This window comes from Trachypithecus francoisi, unplaced genomic scaffold (genome assembly GCF_009764315.1).
Source record: "Trachypithecus francoisi isolate TF-2019V2 unplaced genomic scaffold, Tfra_2.0 Lachesis_group0, whole genome shotgun sequence".
Lineage (NCBI taxonomy): Eukaryota > Metazoa > Chordata > Mammalia > Primates > Cercopithecidae > Trachypithecus > Trachypithecus francoisi.
This window is the reverse complement of record NW_022681453.1, coordinates 118,877,549-118,896,019: the sequence shown is the minus strand read 5'-3', so window position 1 is coordinate 118,896,019 and position 18,471 is coordinate 118,877,549. Positions and strand designations below refer to the sequence as shown.

At 38.6% G+C, this 18,471-nt stretch overlaps 1 protein-coding gene and 1 pseudogene across 2 annotated transcripts in view; one reads left to right on the top strand and one right to left on the bottom strand.

Annotated features, from left to right (window-relative positions):
- Positions 1-18,471, bottom strand: part of FNDC3B (fibronectin type III domain containing 3B) — a 378,980-nt gene that overhangs the window by 171,124 nt on the left and 189,385 nt on the right. For both annotated transcript variants that reach the window (XM_033211719.1, XM_033211718.1), the window contains exon 4: positions 15,306-15,382. In XM_033211719.1, coding sequence (XP_033067610.1) covers positions 15,306-15,382 — 77 coding nt within the window. The remainder of the gene's footprint in view (positions 1-15,305; positions 15,383-18,471) is intronic.
- LOC117084521 overlaps positions 16,370-18,471 on the top strand; it is a 57,820-nt pseudogene continuing 55,718 nt past the window's right edge.

Sequence of the window (18,471 nt, the reverse complement as noted above, 5' to 3'; positions counted from 1 at the left end):
TCTTTCCTATGTAAATTGCCCAATCTTGTGAATGTCTTTATCATCAGCTTGAAAATGGACAAATACAATGGCCATCTACAAGCCAAGGAGAGAAGCCTTAGAAGAAACCAACTAATCCTGCTGACACCTTGATCTTGGACTTCTAGCCTCTAGATTTGTAAGAAAATAAATTTTTCTAGTGTAAACTACCCAGTCTGTGGTATTCTGTTATGGTAGCCCTACTAAACTAATACAGTCCCTCAGAATACAAAGGCTCAATCCAGCACTTCCTTCTACCTTCAGTTCTACAAGCCTTGTCTGATTTAAAACAAACAAACAAACAAAAACTCTCTTTTAAAAAGTGATGCATTTAGCCTCCATGAACAAACACTGAGCCATCTTGCTCAGCCTAATGAAGAAATTCGGCCTGATGGCAAAGAGAAGCCGAGTTGATTCTTTATCAAGTCTGTTTTATCCAGCTTAGTATATGTTTACCAAAAAACTTCTACATGCCTAGTATTCTTGCTATCCTGTAGCCTAGAAACAAAAATAAGTGGCTAGAGAGTAAGGCACAAAATGTGCAAGGGAGAGAATCTTCGTCTTATACTAGTGTTCTTGTAAATATGACCAAGAGAATCATTAAAACAAAATGAAATAGCCTGGGGATAACAGCAAGATGGAGAGTTCCCAGGAGCAGCACAGGACGGGAGATGGAAAAGGACATCAGTCAGTGCCTGTGGTCTGTCAGCTTCTTGACATGGGCCATCTCATTCAACTTCCCTAACACTTGAGAATTAGGTATCAGCATCCCTGCTTTAGATGAAGAAAACCAAGGCACAGCATGATTAAATTGTGCAACTAGTATGCTGCAGGACCAAGATTTTTCATACTGGTGTGTACACCAAATTCTTCATTATTTACACAAAGTTTTCATTAATTACACAGAAGTTGTACATTGAGAAGTAAATAGGTAAACAATCAACTGCTGAAAATTAGGATACCTGAGTCATTAAGAGATGTGAAAAGGATTCAAGATACAACTAATACTTACTGAATTGAAACACACTCTACCAGAAAGGAGTCAGAGTTAAGTTCCTAGAACAATATCCGATACATAATATAACAAAATCCTACTCATCAATGACTACTATTCATATTACCACTTCACTAAATCCTCCCAACAATCCCGTGAGGCACATACAGTTACAGTTATCCCCATTTTAGAAATAAGAATGATGATGCTTAGGGAAGTGAAAGTAATACACCAAAGAACACGGAACTGGGTAAAGGAGGATTAATTTTGTGTATAAGAACTAAAATGGGGCTGGGTGCGGTGGCTCATGTCTGTAATCCCAGCACTTTGGGAGGCCGAGGCGGGCAGATCACAAGGTCAGGAGATCAAGACTATCCTGGCTAACACGGTGAAACCCTGTCTCTACTAAAAATACAAAAAGAAGAAAAAAAAATAGCCGGGTGCGGTGGTGTGCTCCTGTAGTCCCAACTACTCAGGAGGCTGAGGCAGGAGAATGGCGTGAACCCAGGAGGCAGAGCTTGCAGTGAGCTGAGATCGAGTCTTCTGCATTCCAGCCTGGGTAACAGAGAGAGACTCCGTCCCTCAAAAAAAGAAAAAAAAAGAACTAAACTGGATCTCTTAAAAACATTTTTTTGAGGGTTTTTTGTTTGTTTGTTTGTTTTTTGGTTTTTTGTGTGTGTGTGTGTGTGTGTGTGTGTGTGTGTGTGTGTTTTGTCTTAGCTAACAGAAAAGGTAGTTCCTCTTACGGAATTGAAATGCTTCAAAGGAATTTTAATAAACTCCTCACTTCCTGAAGCTCTTTCCTTCTACTCTTGCTGGGCTACAAGCCACAAGAATCAAAAGAGAAGCTTGAAAGGCAGGAGGCAAAAGAAAAAAATTAAAAAGGCTGCCCCAGATGGCCCAGGATGAGCCAGGAAATGGACAGACTCTGCATGTGGGCACATATGAACCCATAAATGTACGTAGTGTGATGTGCTGGCAGCCAGTTTGCCAGGGTGGCAAAAAACACTGGGTGAGTCGCCTGGACACAGAAAACTGGGACCAAATGAATTTGCGAAAGTCAGGCTCAGGCTGAATTTCTCATGGCTGCCAACATGCCTGAAGTGGGTTCCCAGGTCATTCCAGGAAGAGAAGATGTCTCAGATAAAAGTGGGCATGCGAACAACAAACAAAGAGAAGAAAAAGGTTTGATGATATAAATAAGCTGCATGGACTCAGGGGATGGGTAGGCAGAATCCAGGACTCTCCCAACCAGGCTGGTGCTCACCTCTCCCCTGTAGCTTGGACTACACACTCTCTCTCCCACCCAGCTGCAAGTCCCTCAGAAGCAACTGGGCACACAGAAGGCTTTCAGTAAATGTTGGTTAAATGAGTAAATGAATAAGAAAGCAAGCCAAAATAAATAAATAAATAAATAAATAAATTAAGTATACCTGCTTAGATTTGGTATCTGCCAAAAATATTAGCACATCATTATTAAAACTTTTCTCCATAACTCTGGTAAATAGCTGACATCCTATTCTAAAATCACAGAAAATCTGAATCCAGTTCATTTTATATTTATCATTCCTGATCTTATTTTAAATAAGCATGATTTTATCACAAGCATTTACACAGAAAGATCAAACATCTCCAATGTTAAGTTCTACTTTAATCCTATAGGAGACTGAGCAGTTTTATTTTACTCACCAATCAGGACTACAAATGCATCGGTACTCACTTTCCCAATTTGCACTAACTCTTCCCTCTGCATTTTCGAATATGGTAGATAATATAAAAGAGGAAAGGCAAGCTTGTTCTTCAGGTAGGGTAGAGATTTGAAATGTAAGGTCTGTGCCTGCCCTAGGCAACCCCCCACCACTTGCGCTGCCAGCTCTCACCACCATCACCTAAGTACCATAAGAAGAAAGAAAAATTAGGATAAAGGAATGTTCCAGGAGCAACAAAAGAGTTTTATAGTAGTAAGTGGTCAAACATTTTATTTTATAGATTAAGCTACTTGACTTAAAAATGGTGGGAGAGGGCTGGCTGTGGTGGTTTATGACTGCAATCCCCGTACTTCAGGAGGCCAAGGAGGGCGACTGCTTGAACCCAGTAGTTCAAGACCAGCCTGGGCAACGTGCCAAAACCTTATCTCTATAAAAAATACAAAAATTTGCTGGGCGTGCTGGCACGAGCCTGTCATCTTAGCTACCTGGGAGGATGATGTCGGGGGATCACTTGAGCAAGAGAGGTCATGCCACTGCACTCCACCTGGGTGACAGAGCAAGACCTTGTATCAAAAAAAATAATAAAATAAAAATTTAAAAATGGTGGAAGAATTGAATATATGACCCTAATATACAGACTTCCTTTTCTGTTTTCAAATCTAAAGATTAAAAGTGTGGCTGAAAACATCAAAGTACTTTTCAAGCTCATTTCTCTTCACATCTGTAAATGGCTAACAGTGATGAAATAATATTTGATGTTTGCAAAATTTCATTATCATTCTAAGTTTAGGACCAGCTCCTTTTGCCACAGAACATGATTATTGTCGTCTTCAAAAGGAAAAATAAATGACTGGTGATGTTTCCAGGTTTCTAATAGTCCTTTAAATAAGAACAAAAAAGATTATCCTGCAGAGTACTTACAGCTTGATAACAGACATCCTCTTCTGAATCAGGAAAAATACAAGTTCCTTGAAAATTCCAATTGTCTCAAACAGTTCTTGCCAGTGATTAAGTCTAAACACCTAATTTTGTCTGTTTTATAGGTGATCAAAATGAAGGTTTTAGCTAATCAGGTAATTCATGAATGAACAAAAAGTCCCCAGAGTTTTTATGAGCACTCTCATTTATGTCTAGAAATCTTAAATTTCCCACCCCATTGGTGTTTAATTTTTTTTTAAGAGACAGGGTCTCGCTGTGTTGCCCAGGCTAGAGTGTGGTGGCTATTCATGGGCGTGTTCCCGCTACTGATCAGCATGGGAGTTTTGACCTGCTCCATTTCTGACCTGGGCTAATTCACCCCTCCTTAGGCAACCCGGTGGTCCCCAGCTCTCAGGAGGTCACCACATTAATGTCGAACTTATTGCGGCCACCCTGTCAGCATAGTGTAATACAGCCCAATACTCCTGGGCTCAAGCGATCCTCTGGCCTGTAAGGCACACACCGCCCAGCTGGTGCTTAACTTTTAACGCACACACCAACTGCAGGCAATAGGTATGATACAGACTTGAGGGGAGAAGGGTTAGTTCCAGTTAACAAATCAAGTGTTGCTGCTCAGGAGAATCACAGCTGAAGGTACTGAAGGTACTGGTGCTTGTCTTCAGCATTTCTGGGCATGAATCTTACCCACAGGCTTATTTCAGAGGTGATCAGTATAAGAACACTCTCAAAAATGGCAATCCTTCCACTGGCTTTGTACATGCCAACACTTTTATACACTCAGAAAAAAAGTCAAGCTTCTGTTCACACTTACTTAAGTTTTAAATCTTGCACAGGGGCACAGCTAAGGCATATATAAATGAAATCAACTGTGAGTACTTTACCAGACACACCTGGCTCTTTCCAGGTGCCACTGTCCAATGACAGTAACCCTTGAGGGTTGGACAGGAGAATGGAAACAAATACAGATCTCTGTGGTATCTCTGTGATCCAACTACTTCAGTGAATTATGTAACACTACAGTTGAAGGGCCAATTAAATTATTAAGACTTTCCAAATTAAGAAGGAAGTTCAGCAAGGTCAAGAGACACATATTATGAACTGGAGACCCGAGGATGAGCCCTCAGTTAGCTAGCTACAGCTCTACTTTACCATAGCCCAGAGCTGTCTCCAAATAGAGAATCCCATGGGCAAAGAGGAACCCCCTCCCTGGTTAGAGGGCTAAGCCTCTCCAGATACTGCAGAGAACCAAGAGGCCTCATCTCAAAGCAGGGGCTCAAAAAACACAGCACTGGGCACTGATGCTGAAAGCAAAACAGCAAATTAACTTGATATACGAATCAAAGTGACAATAACAACTCCTACAATTTGTATATCACTTAATAGTTTATAAAACACTTGGCCCAGAACTTGACTTGCATAAAACTCAGAAGATCTAATATAAGCAGCATCACAGTCCTAAATTCTAGCTGAGGAATCCTCAGCTATGATTAAGTAAATTAACTTAAGGTGGGCTAACTGGGTGACAAGATTCATACCCAGATACTCTCACTGGAAATGCCATTCCACTTCTTTCACACTTTATTGTATATTACTGACCTAAATACTAAAAAGAACCAAATTAAAAAATTAAAAATCAAATCTAATCCTCCCAAAAAATGTGTGACACATACGAACACTGGACAAGTGAAAAAAGTTCCATCCATTGAGTTTCAGTCGATACTAAAATGGATCAAATAATTGTTTCATATTAAACAGAAATGCTATTTTAGGGGACAGACTTTGTTAGGTGACAAACAGTAAGTAGACATTTGATGGCTTTATTTGTGCCCAGTTGAGCTGCTTCTGAGATGTGAATAAAGCTCTCCCCAGTGGGCACCTACAGTTCCTGTCCATTACCCATCACAGAAGAGATGGCTAGTCACATCTTTTCATTCCGGCTTCTCAGGCACACTCAGGTCCATTTTATTCCAGTGATGCCAATACACAGAACAGGATCTTCCAGACTTAACCCAACAGGCAGCTGGCATATTCATCAACATAAAATAATTCCTTAAACAGAAGATGTTACCATTCAAGACTTTCACACCTGTGAGACAGCCCAGACAATCTCTCCAGGGAAGGATACAGCTATACCTTTCCAGAAATGAAGGCAAAGCCTGAAGTTAGAATATTTTTCATGGTTACTCCGCTTGTAGCTGTACAGTGTAGAGCCCATGTTTAGAATACTCTGAAACCCATGGTCCTTCTACTGCTGTACTATCCCACTCAGATTATGAGATTAGACATGAGGAATCAAGAAATCAGTCTGGGCCCTTCCCAGTAACAGAGCTACGGTTCTAAGTTTCAAACATACTATTACTACTCACCCTCTTAAGGGGCAAGAGCCTTAACCAGATACCCTTATCCCCCACAAAAGAAGAAAAACAGAATTCAGAGGACCATGATCTCAGAAATTACATCTTTATTACTCACTAACACCCAACTGCAATTTTGTATTTCCCTGATTTATAAATGTAGGCAGCAAATCATAGTAGTACTAGCAGTACCTTTGACTTTGTTACTAACAAAATGTGACATTTCCATATCACATTACAGTATTATAGAAATATTAATCTTTATAAACATCACAACTTCAAAATTATTGTAGTTACTAGATCTGATGCTAGATGTTGTTAATGTGCTAATAAAACAGCACAAAAATTACTGTATCACCTTTTTAAAAAAAATTGACCACTTTTGAAAAAACTGGTCTTTGTACCTATGGATTTTATATTTTACTTTAAAAAACGTTTCCCCAGACTGCCAATGGTCCCCTTGGTACAATAAAAAATTAAGAATCCATACTGATGATATTCAGATAACACCTATCACAGATTAAAATAACCATATTATATAATTCTAATTTTGTGAACCTAATGAGTTTCAAAGAATGTGTAGAAATGTAAAATTCATCTAACCGTGGTAAAGTTTTGCTACCCAACAGGTCAGAAAAAAGTGTTTTTCTTAAACAAGTTATTACATATGACAAATACGACTTACTAATTTAGAAAGATAGATTATAATAATTGTGCAATTAAATAAAATGTAATATAAAGGGCAAATTTAACACTAATGACTCCGAAGTCATTTCTGGATGTAATACTGTGTCAATCCTACCATGAAAATCAACTATCATTTTTGTATGGAGGTGACAACTAGCATTCTAGTCAATAAAATGCTAAATATCAATGAGTGTGCCACACTGCTTTGGTAATGACTGCTTTTGGAAACTTACTTACAGTCTTATTTGATACCCTGTTAAGGAATAATATGAACAGAGGAGAATCATCTAATTTTAGATCAGAAAAGAACCCCAGAGATGCTCACTTTCCCCTCTCTGCCTCCCTCCACAAGATAAAAATGACTCCAGTCAGATAGCCAAATTTTGATACATGCCTCTTATGTGCTGGGTACCTTTCAAGGAAGAAGAGACCAAGTGATGAACAGGACTGAACAGGACACACAAAGTCCCTGCCTTTGTGGACTTAAATGCTAAAAGGAAGACAGACAATGATCAAGTAAACAAGTGATACACCCAAATAAATCACTTAATATTTCTAAAACCACACAGACAGTTGGATGTAGAGCCTTGCTTGGGCCCTTGTTTCCTCCCACTAATCTCGTGTTCTATTATGTCACAATGCCGGGATCACAGAAACAAAGGAAAGAAATCAAAGAGAAGGTGCAGAACAGGGAGAAGGCTCAGAAAGAGGAAACCTGAACAATACTTTGAGGGGAGGGGATGTCCTTGGTATATTTCTTTAATTAAGCATTGTCAACCCTGTCTGTAACTGCTCCTTAGACAAAATAAGCCACAAGATAAAAAATAAAATTGCTTCAAATCCATTGGTAATGGAAACGAAATGATACCTAAGTACTATGTCCTCTTCCATGGAACACAATACCAACCCCCATGCACACACTCTGTACGCTATGGAACAATTCCCTAACTTCCTATAGAAAAATCAATTCCTCTGAAAGACTGAAAGTGTTGAAAGAGAATCCAGTTCCCCTTATTGGCCACCAAATGGGCCTGAATCTCCGTTTCTCAGGGCACAGGGCAATCCCCCATGTGCCTTTCTGCTCTCATTTTCACAACATTGAAGGCGAAACAAAGCGGTGGTTTAATCCCCAGCTGTAGTTACCAAAGGGAAGCAGTTGAGGCTAATGTTTATAGCTCAGCTGGCTTGGCTGGGCGAAATGGGGTAAAAGCATTGCATGGCTTCCACCTAACAGGCCCCACTGTTTCTCCACAGGGGCTTGGCTTTCTGGCCAACTCTCCAAACAGTCATCATTGGCAAATGACCAACCAAACCAAAATTTAAATATATTTTTCAATACATTTCTTGCTTTTCCCTGGCTAAGGGAAATGAAATATATATAATTTCAACAGGTTCTGACCCATTAATCCCCAAAACAATCCAATGTGCTATTTTTGTTCTTTCTACTCTCACAACAAAAATATTTATTTTGACTACTAAGTTTTGGGATTACAACAGTTAATCTGGAAAAAGAAGAGTGGTTTCCCAAATGATAGAACATTAACTTGGATGTTTCACTTTTTCTTTTCATATGCTTTTTAAATCTTTGGGTCAATATGAAGTTTTCCCTATAACATTTGAAAAAAATGTGTCATAAATTACTATGGAAGCATGGAAAATAAAACTCAAAGCATCTGCTTAAGAAATTTTTACATATAAATTATTCAGAAAGTTAATGGTGAGGTTAAAAAACAGACAACCATGGCCAGTATACAATGAAAGGAAAATTTTGCTTCACATCATGTGATTTCAATATGTATTTAGGAAGGCAAGCTCTGCCAAACTTCCATTGGAATTGTTGTAACAGTCTTTTTCATTGTAATAGCTACTGCTTACTGAGTGCCACACCTCACATAACACTTCTCTTAATTCTTCCCTCTACCACGTCAAGTAGGTGTTTGCGTATGTGGTGATAGAATTTATCAAAGTTACATAGAAAGTAGCCAAGGTGGAATTTGAAGGAAGGCCTCTCCAAGTAATGTCCATGTTCTCCTTCAGTTTCAACTCTAATCACACTCAAAAATGCTTTTACATAATGAAGATGATGACTATGATAAGATTAAATTCCCGCTTACCTAAATCCACTTTCTCATAGTTTAAAAAAAGGTCTATATTTTCTCCCAAGTTGAAAAGAACCCCCTAAAAAATCCCACTCTCATCCCACTAAAAAATAAGGCACAAAACACACCACTTCCCCCAACCTACTGTATCAGAGAAACCACCGAGCTGAAATGACAGGATTCCACTGTTTTTGCACCCTAAGTCCACAGTATCTGTCAAGTCCACCAATTCAGCCCTTCTCAACCTAAGAAAACACTCGCCATCAGAGAAATGCAAATCAAAACCACAATGAGATACCATCTCACACCAGTTAGAATGGCAATCATTCAAAAGTCAGGAAACAACAGGTGTTGGAGAGGATGTGGAGAAATAGGAACACTTTTACACTGTTGATGGGATTGTAAACTAGTTCAACCATTATGGAAAACAGTATGGCAATTCCTCAAGGATCTAGAACTAGATGTACCATATGACCCAGCCATCCCACTACTGGGTATATACCCAAAGGATTATAAATCATGCTGCTATAAAGACACATGCACACGTATGTTTATTGCGGCACTATTCACAATAGCAAAGACTTGGAATCAACCAAATGTCCATCTGTGACAGACTGGATTCAGAAAATGTGGCACATATACACCATGGAATATTATGCAGCCATAAAAAAGGATGAGTTTGCGTCCTTTGTAGGGACATGGATGCAGCTGGAAACCATCATTCTTAGCAAACTATCACAAGAACAGAAAACCAAACACCGCATGTTCTCACTCATAGGTGGGAACTGAACAATGAGATCACTTGGACTCGGGAAGGGGAACATCACACACTGGGGCCTATCATGGGGAGGGGGGAGGGGGGAGGGATTGCATTGGGAGTTATACCTGATATAAATGATGAATTGATGGGTGCTGACGAGATGATGGGTGCAGCACACCAACATGGCACAAGTATACATATGTAACAAACCTGCACGTTATGCACATGTACCCTAGAACTTAAAGTATAATAAAAAAAAAAATAATTAAAAAAAGTAAATAAAAAAAAAAAAAAGAAAGAAAGAAAACAAAGCTTGTGCTGTTGATTGCACCTCCACAGCTGTCTGTTAAACTTCAGGAGTTTATTATCTGCTTATTAATGACATTTGTACTTTGTCAGATTTGACCAATTTTATTAATTTATCTTTAAAGGACTTTCAGCTATTTATACAACAAATCTGCTATAATCAAGAACTTCTCTATTCAATCAGATTAGAGTTATTACTATAAAATCTTGGTTTACTTGCCTCCCTCTTCAATTTTCTTACAATTAAAGACCATACCAGCAGGGTGTGGTGGCTCACACCTGTAATCCCAGCACTTTGGGAGGCTGAGGCATATGAATCACTTGAAGTCAGGAGTTCAAGACCAGCCTGGCCAACATGGTGAAACCCCATCTCCACTAGAAATACAAAAAGTAGCCAGGCATGGTGGTGCCCACCTGTAATCCCACCTCCTCAGGAGGCTGAGGCACGAGAATCTCTTGAACCTGGGAAGCAGAGGTTGCAGTGAGCCAAGATCACACCAGTGCACTCCAGCCTGGGTGACAGAGCGAGACTCTGTCTCAAAAAAATTAAAAAAAAAAAAAAAGATAAATAAATAAAGACCATACCATGCACAAGTAGTTGGTGTTTTAGAAATGGAGATACATAAGTAGGCACAACACACACCCACACTCACACTGCCAGAAAGCAATAAAACCGTCAGGACAAGGCTCTGCCACAGACTGTGAGATTGCATCATAGTGGGAAAGAGGTCACTGTAATCAGAAATGCATAGGCTGCAATCCTGGTTCCAACCCGGGCCTCAGCATCCTCATTATGTAGAGATGGGACAGTGAAAACTAGACATAAAAATAAATCGTTTAGCACACTGCACAATATTCATAGTTGTTACCATCACCACCACCAATAACTTCAAAGTGGGGTCATTTTCCCAGCTGCCCCATTGTTTCTCGATTCATAACTGGGACGTGTCACTGTCTTCCCCTCGCCCCTTCTTTTGTACTAGCTTTATTGAGATTTACTTTATATAACATAAAATTCATCCTGTTACAGTGTCCAATTTAGTCGGTTTTAGTGTCACAGTTGAGTAACCACCACCACTATCTACTTCCAGAACATTTTTATCTCCCCAAAGAAACAGCATACCCCATTACTCCTTCCCCCCAGCTCCTGGCAACCACTGATTTATTTCAGTCTCTATGAATTTGCCTATTGCAGACATTTTATATAAGTAGAATGATACAATATGTGGCTTTTATGTCTGGCTTCTTTCACTTAGCGTACTGTTTTCAAGGTTTATCCATAGTTTAGCATGTATCAGTTCTTTATCCCTCATTATGGCTGAATAATAGTCTATTGTGTGAAATATTATATTACATTTACCTATTCATAGGTTGACAGGCATTTGGGTTGTTTCCACTTTGGGGCTATTATGAATAATGCTCCTGTGAATGTTCCTGTACAAGTGTTTGTGTGGTCATATATTTTCATTTCTCAGGTATATACCTAGCAGTGCAATTGTTGGGTCATATGCAACTCTCTATTCAACCATCTGAAGAACTGCCAGATTGTTTTCCAAAGCAGATGTACTATTTTACATTAACACATACAGCGTATTCCACTTTTCCTACAACCTTGCCAATACTTGTTATTGTCTTTTTGACTGTAGAAATTCTAGCATGTTAAGGTATTGCAGTGTGGTTTTGATCTGCATTTCTCTGATGGCTAATGATATTGAGCATCTTTTCATGTTCTAATTGGCCATTTGTATATCTTCTTTGGAGAAATGTCTGTTTGGGTCCTTGGCCCACTTTTAAATTATTTTTTTTTTAATTCTTGAGTTACAAGGTTTTTATATGTTCTAGATTCAAATTCTTTCTGAAACATATTATTTGTACATATTTTCTCCCATTTTGTGAATTTTCTTTCCATTTTTGTTGTTGTTGTTGTTGTTTTTAGACAGAGTCTCGCTCTGTCACCCAGGCTGGAATGCAGTGGCGCAATCTCGGTTCACTGCAACCTTCGCCTCTGGGTTCAAGTGATTACCCTGCCTCAGCCTCCTGAGCAGCTAGGATGACAGGCATGTGCCACCACACCTGGTTTTTTTAGTTTGTTTGTTTTTTTGGTATTTTTAGTAGAGAAAAGGTTTCACCATGTTGGTTAGGCTGGTCTCGAACTCCAGACCTCAAATGATCCACCAGCCTTGGTCTCCCAAAGTGCTGAGATTACAGGTGTGAGCCACAGTCCCAGGCCTCTTTCCACTTTTTAACGGTGTCCTTTGAAGCACAAAAAATTTTAATTTGTATAAAGTCAAAAATATCTATTTTTTTCTCTTGTTGCTCATGCTTTTGGTGTCACATATACAAATCCATTACCTAATCCAAGGTTATAAAATTTTGTATCTCAAGTTTTATAGTTTTATTCCTAGATTTCTGTTTATAATCCATTTTGAGTTAATTTTTGCATATGGTGTGAGGGAGCTGTTCAACTTCACTCTTTTTGCATGTGGATATCCAGTTTTTCCAGCACCTTTTATTGAAAAGATTATTCTTTTCTCCAGTGAATTGTCTTGGCGTTCCTCTCTCTTTTAAAAACACATTCAGAACATTTCATTCTTTGCAGGTATAGATCAGTCTCATATTATTTTCCATCTATTAAGCATTTTCTTATTCTCTTTAAACATGCAAATCATTGAAGAATATATGTGAATGTCTCCTGTACTTACTTATGCTTAGACAATCATTAACATTTAAAAACATTTAGCCAAGTACCTATTTTGTGTCAGGCAGTATTCTAGATGCTGAGATACAATCCCCATGAGGCAATATGAGTTCTTGGAGATTACTATAAATACACATTGTATTCTACGACAGGGAGGAAAAGAATCACAGATGCTGAAAAAACAGAACAACTATTTCTGTGATGAAGGTTCTAAAGGGGTCATACACCGAGGAGAGGCACCAAAAAGAACAACTGAATTGTCAAAGAAAGGCTCTAAGAGTATTCCAGAAACGGGGAAATAATGGACATGAAAGTGTGTATTTGGAAAGAGGCTCAAGGTATCTAGGGAACAGAGGTTTAACATATAGACTGTGTGGTGACAGGTAAAGGTGCCTCTTGAGAGGTAAGCAATGTTGAGTGTTATGGATATCATATACACCATGCTACAGAACTTTAACTACATTTGTATGTGATGGCAACCAACTCTAGACCTGAACAAGAAAGTCATGTGTATTTTAGGAAGAGGACTGTGGGGATAACTGTACAGAACTAACTAGTAGAGGGACAGATTAGTACTGAGCACGTCTCACATATGTCCAGCCTGCAGGGGGAGAGTGTGTGTGTATGTGTGTGTGCGTTTCTTTCTTTCTACAACTGCATGACAACAATGTATTTTGCTCCTATCTCTTGGTGATAACGAGACAACTAAGACATTTTATACTTGGTTCTGCCTTCCTCATTTCACTGAAGTGTGTGTACTGCCAGCCTTGAAGATGATGTTGTGTACATATCCTATTGGCTTTTCAATTCTATTTTCTTCATATTAACAATCTTTTTCAGATACTCTACTGTAACATGTCATAAAAGATATAATACTATCATTGAAGGTCATTTAACTTTGCACCCATCTTCTGGTCACAGAGCCCAACTGAAATGAAGTTAGTCATTCACACGCCTTACAGACTGCTTCTTTCCCTTTTTCAATTCAAATTATTCCATTTTAACCATTCTTCCAATATTGTCTAGAATATTTTGCCATAACTATCAGCTGGGAAAGAATGTCAACACGCTTCCACCATCAGTTTCATACAAGCAAGTTTACAGCTCTACTTTTACCCTTTCTATTTGGATTTTCTACAGTTTTCCAGAATCAGAACTATATCCAAGTCAAAAATTCTTCATTTCTCCTAGTACATGCAACAAATATTTTTGCATTTAATATAACCCCAGCAATACTACTAGCAAGAAAAAGCACACTGAAGCTTCTCTCCAGTATAATGTTCAATTTTTAACTGGTACTCCATAAATGGACCTTTAGCATAAAAGGAGGTGTTATTTTTGCTGTCACAGTGGTGAGAACTGCACTCTGTTCAATGGAATGAAACACGTCCTCAAAATAAATGAGCAGGAGACATAATGGAATTCTACATTCCTTGTTCTTTTCTGTTAACTGACTGCGGGTGTGAATGTGATCCATCATCTTGTATCCCTGCTGGAAGAGCCTGTTCTACACCCCATCCTCCCTCCAGTGATTCTTATTTACAAAGACTTGTGTAAAATAAGTCATTTATTTGCAACAGCAGGAAAACTGGCCAGCAAGCTGGCTATGTAATAAATAAATAAAGTCAAATTGGCTCACAAAAAAAAAAGGATGGAAAAAATGAAATTATAGTGGCTGCGATACGTCTTACACATGAAGAAATGGTTAAGTTTTTATATCAGAGAAGGATAAATCTTTGATTCCTGCCTCCGCTTCAGCAACTTTCCTATGTAGCTGCCAATTTTTCATCCTAGCAAAATCATTAAAAACTGAAAATTATATATTTTTAAACCACTTTAAAAGCAGAGGCTCAGGGACAGAGAAAGAGTAAAGAAAAGAAAAATCCATCTGGAAGGATATAATCAAAAAAATGTTAGCACAGTGATTATCATCTCTGGATAGTAAAATTGTAAATATTTTTCATTTTATGCTAAGTAGGAAGAACAAAAAAGGCAGAAAGAAAAAAGTTTATTAGGTATTTGGAAAGGTAGCTATGCAGAAACAGGAGATTTGCATATTGTGCTGAGGCTAGGACAAAATCTAAAGTATACACAGATGTCCACAATGTTCCAGCCATGCAAAACATTTTATACCTCATTCAGGCATAGGAACATAACTTCATCCTTTAAGCTTTTTTACCCTTCCAATAGATCTCTGAGATTCCTATTACCATCATTTTACTTAGAAAACCAAACCTCAGAGAAATTTAAATGCAAACAGCCAAGTTCTCACATCATACCCAGTAATTCACCAAGCCCAGGTGGTGCCACATCGTGGAGCAATGGAACTCCATTTTTTTCCATCTATAACAGAAGGCAGGCCCTGTTTATGTGAGCTATGTCTCCTTTAATATGTTAACTAACTAAATCTATGAATTTTATTCCAGAAAGTTGTATTACAGGTGGAAGGAAATTTCTAAAGCAGGAGACTCCATAAAGAAATCACAACCAATCAATCAAACATAAAAACGCCACTTGCCAGAGGACAGTCTAGTAGGCCTTCTACGTTTCCTTTTCTCTGGCTCTCCAGTAAGTCAAGTGGCAAAACACAAGAAATACCATGTGGTGCCACAAAATGATGGCAAATCTAGCACTATGGTACCTAAATTAACTCCTGGAATATGGCTTTGAAGCCTCAACGTATGCTCTGTTGGAGTAACGTAGTGTCCATAGTGAGCAGAGAAGTCCATCAAATGGATTACCTGTGAGATATAACCTGGAGGCACATGAATGGGAGGAATGGATCCATTCGGTGACATCATGGGAACTTCAGCAGGTCCTAAAAGAGATGAGTCAGATGTTAATAGCAGAAGAAACATGCATTATTCAAAATAATCGGTGTTTTCAATGTACTATCCAAACTGAAGATAATTACTGTGACAATCTTCTCTTCAAAAGTTGGTATATATTGTCTTAAAGCTAAACCTGAAACCACAAATGAAAAGGAATTCTCCAGCTATACAAATCAAAGAAAACAAACAAAAAACCCAAAACTATAAGTATCTTTATAAATATTTAATGATTCCCAAAACCTCAAGTTCCATAAACCAAGATTGCTCAGTTAATAGTAGTGTAACAGAGTGGGGCAAAAAGTTTCTTTCTTTTTATTTGGCCTTTAACAGAATGTATAATTAATCAATATTTAAACAAATCAACTATAAAATTATTTTCTATTCTGGTTTAAAAAGCTCCTACAGACTTTGGGTTTACGATTTTCAGTTAGATTATCATTTTTAATAAATTACTGTAACATGCCATAATTTGAAATAGAAGAGATCCTTAAATTATTGCAAACCAACTGAATAAGGCAGGGGGAAAAAACAGATCCTTTTTTTGGACAGAGTCTTGCTCTTGTTGCCAAGGCTGGAGTGCAATGGCGCGATCTCGGCTCACTACAACCTCTGCCTCCCAGGTTCAAGCGATTCTCCTGCCTCAGTCTCCTGAGTAGCTGAGATTACAGATGCCTGCCACCACGCCCAGATAAGTTTTGTATTTTCAGTAGAGACGGGGTTTCACCATGTTGGCCAGCCTGGTCTCGGACTCCTGACCTCGTAATTCACCCACCTCGGCCTCCCAAAGTGCTGGGATTACAGGTGTGAGCCACCGCATCAGGCCTAGATCATATTTTAAAATAAGGACTATTAAAAATATGAATGCCAAATTTACTTGGATTTTTCAAAGTAAAGCATTAAATTAACAAGAAATTTGTTTCAAAATAGGAAATTCAGCTTTCTGATCCACCATCTGGGATGGAACCACAACCAAAATGCAGATTTTCGTAAAAGTCCTTACAGAAAAAGCACCACTCTCACGGTTGAACCCTTGGACACAATAGAAAATCCAAAGGCCAAGATCCAGAATAAAGAAGGAATTTCTCCTGATCAGCAGAGACTGATCTTTGCCGGCAAGCAACTGAAAGATGAACATACTCTGTCTTAACTACACATTCAAAAGGACTCCACTCTTCATCTTGTGTTGGGACTTCATGGAAGTAGTCATACCACTCCCGAGAAGAACAAACGTAATAGAAAAAGATTAAGCTGGATGTCCTGAGATACGATAAGGTAGATGACAACAGCAAAATGAGTGGCCTTCACTAGCAGTGTCCTTCAGATGAATGTGGTGCCAGAGTTTTTATGGCCAGTCACAAACATTTGACAGACATTATTGTAGCAAATATTGTCTGACTTACTGCTTGAACAAACCAGAAGACAAGGCTCGGCGCAGTGGCTCACTTGAGCCCAGAAGTTTGAGACCAGCCTGGGCAACATAGCAAGATCCCATCTCTACAAAAAATTAAAAAGTTGCTAGGCACGGTGGTGCGTGTCTGTGGTCCTAGCTACTTGGAAAGCTCAGGTGGGAGGATGGCTTGAGCCCAGGAGGTCGAGGCTATAGTAAGTCATGATCAAGCCACCATACCCCAAGCCTGCGCACAGAGCGAGACTCTGTCTTCCCAAAAACATTTTTAAAAACAGAAGACAAGCAATTGTGTATGAGTTAATAAAAGATGTGAACAACAACAAAAAGCTAAATTCAATGAATGTTAATTACATGTCTAAGGCAAACAACGAATGGCAAGGTTAATGATTACCCAAGATACAGTTTTCAGTTAATATTTAATTACAAAGAAACTGGCCGCTGTTACATCAAAATCAACTTCGGACACCTTTCAAAGATCTAACGATTAAACAAATGGTTTCCCTAGAAATGCAAGAACCTCATGGCCACTGGTTTTCTATTTGGTGGCTGGCTCGCCTATTTAGCAGCCCACCTCCCAAATGTCAATAGAAAACTTTGTGTTTCTAGTCCAAGATGGGACTTCCTGGCTCCACTTGGAGCTAGCATTGTTTATTTGCTTTATCCTAATGTATGTTGTGCTGTCAGCAATGAAAATTGCTCAGCTGGAACAAAAACCAAGAGAAATACAACACTTTATTTGGCAAAAGGCAGATCCTGCCATCCAGTGCTGCATTTAAATGTGCATACAATGGATCTTTCACTTCACAGTACAACCAGTGTTATGACCACTTCACAGGAGAGGACTCAGTAGGGGAAAAAGGGACAGGGACACTGGTGAGCATATGAACAAGTCTGTGAAACAGGAAAGAAAACAGGAGCAGGGAAGAACATTTGTATATTTATCTAACATTCCAAGTGCCAAGCATTCAATCCAAATTCACGGATAATACACCAAATCACTAAACTATCCGATCATCTCTAACTGTAAAAAATAAACACAGCAGTCTCTCACATGCTAACACAATGGCAATAATTTAAAGCAAAAGAAGAGAATGGCATAAAAATGGATCACTGCATGACCCAATTTAATTCTTAAGTATAATTTAAACGAATACATCCACCAATCGCTGAAGGCATTGATTTCCAAAACCATTTTTCCCGTCACCTTCAGCATTTTTCACATAGCCATAGAGTTGTATATTTACTTAATATTTGTATTTTAATTGATTCATTAAAAATAAATCATAAACAATGGGATGTCTGCGCCATCCTGAGCACTGTCTGTGAAATTCAAGGGCTGATGTACACAGTTCGATGCAGCAGATGTTAAGAGCGTGGTCTGCCTGGTTTTATTTCCCAGCTCACTATTCACACTGGTGGTGTGACCCTGAACAATTAGCTTAGCCTTTCTGAGCCTTACTTCCTAATAGTCATAAATGAGAATAACAGTTCTTACTTCATATGGTCAGGTTTAAAGATTAAATTCATTACGTGCAAAAGCGCTTAGAGCAGTGCATGGCACAATAATCACTCATCAAAATGTTACTAGTTATCATTATTCTTTACAATGCTTTTTATAATTTTATTGATAGTTTTGGTTGCTTTTTAAAAATTTTCTTGTTACTATTA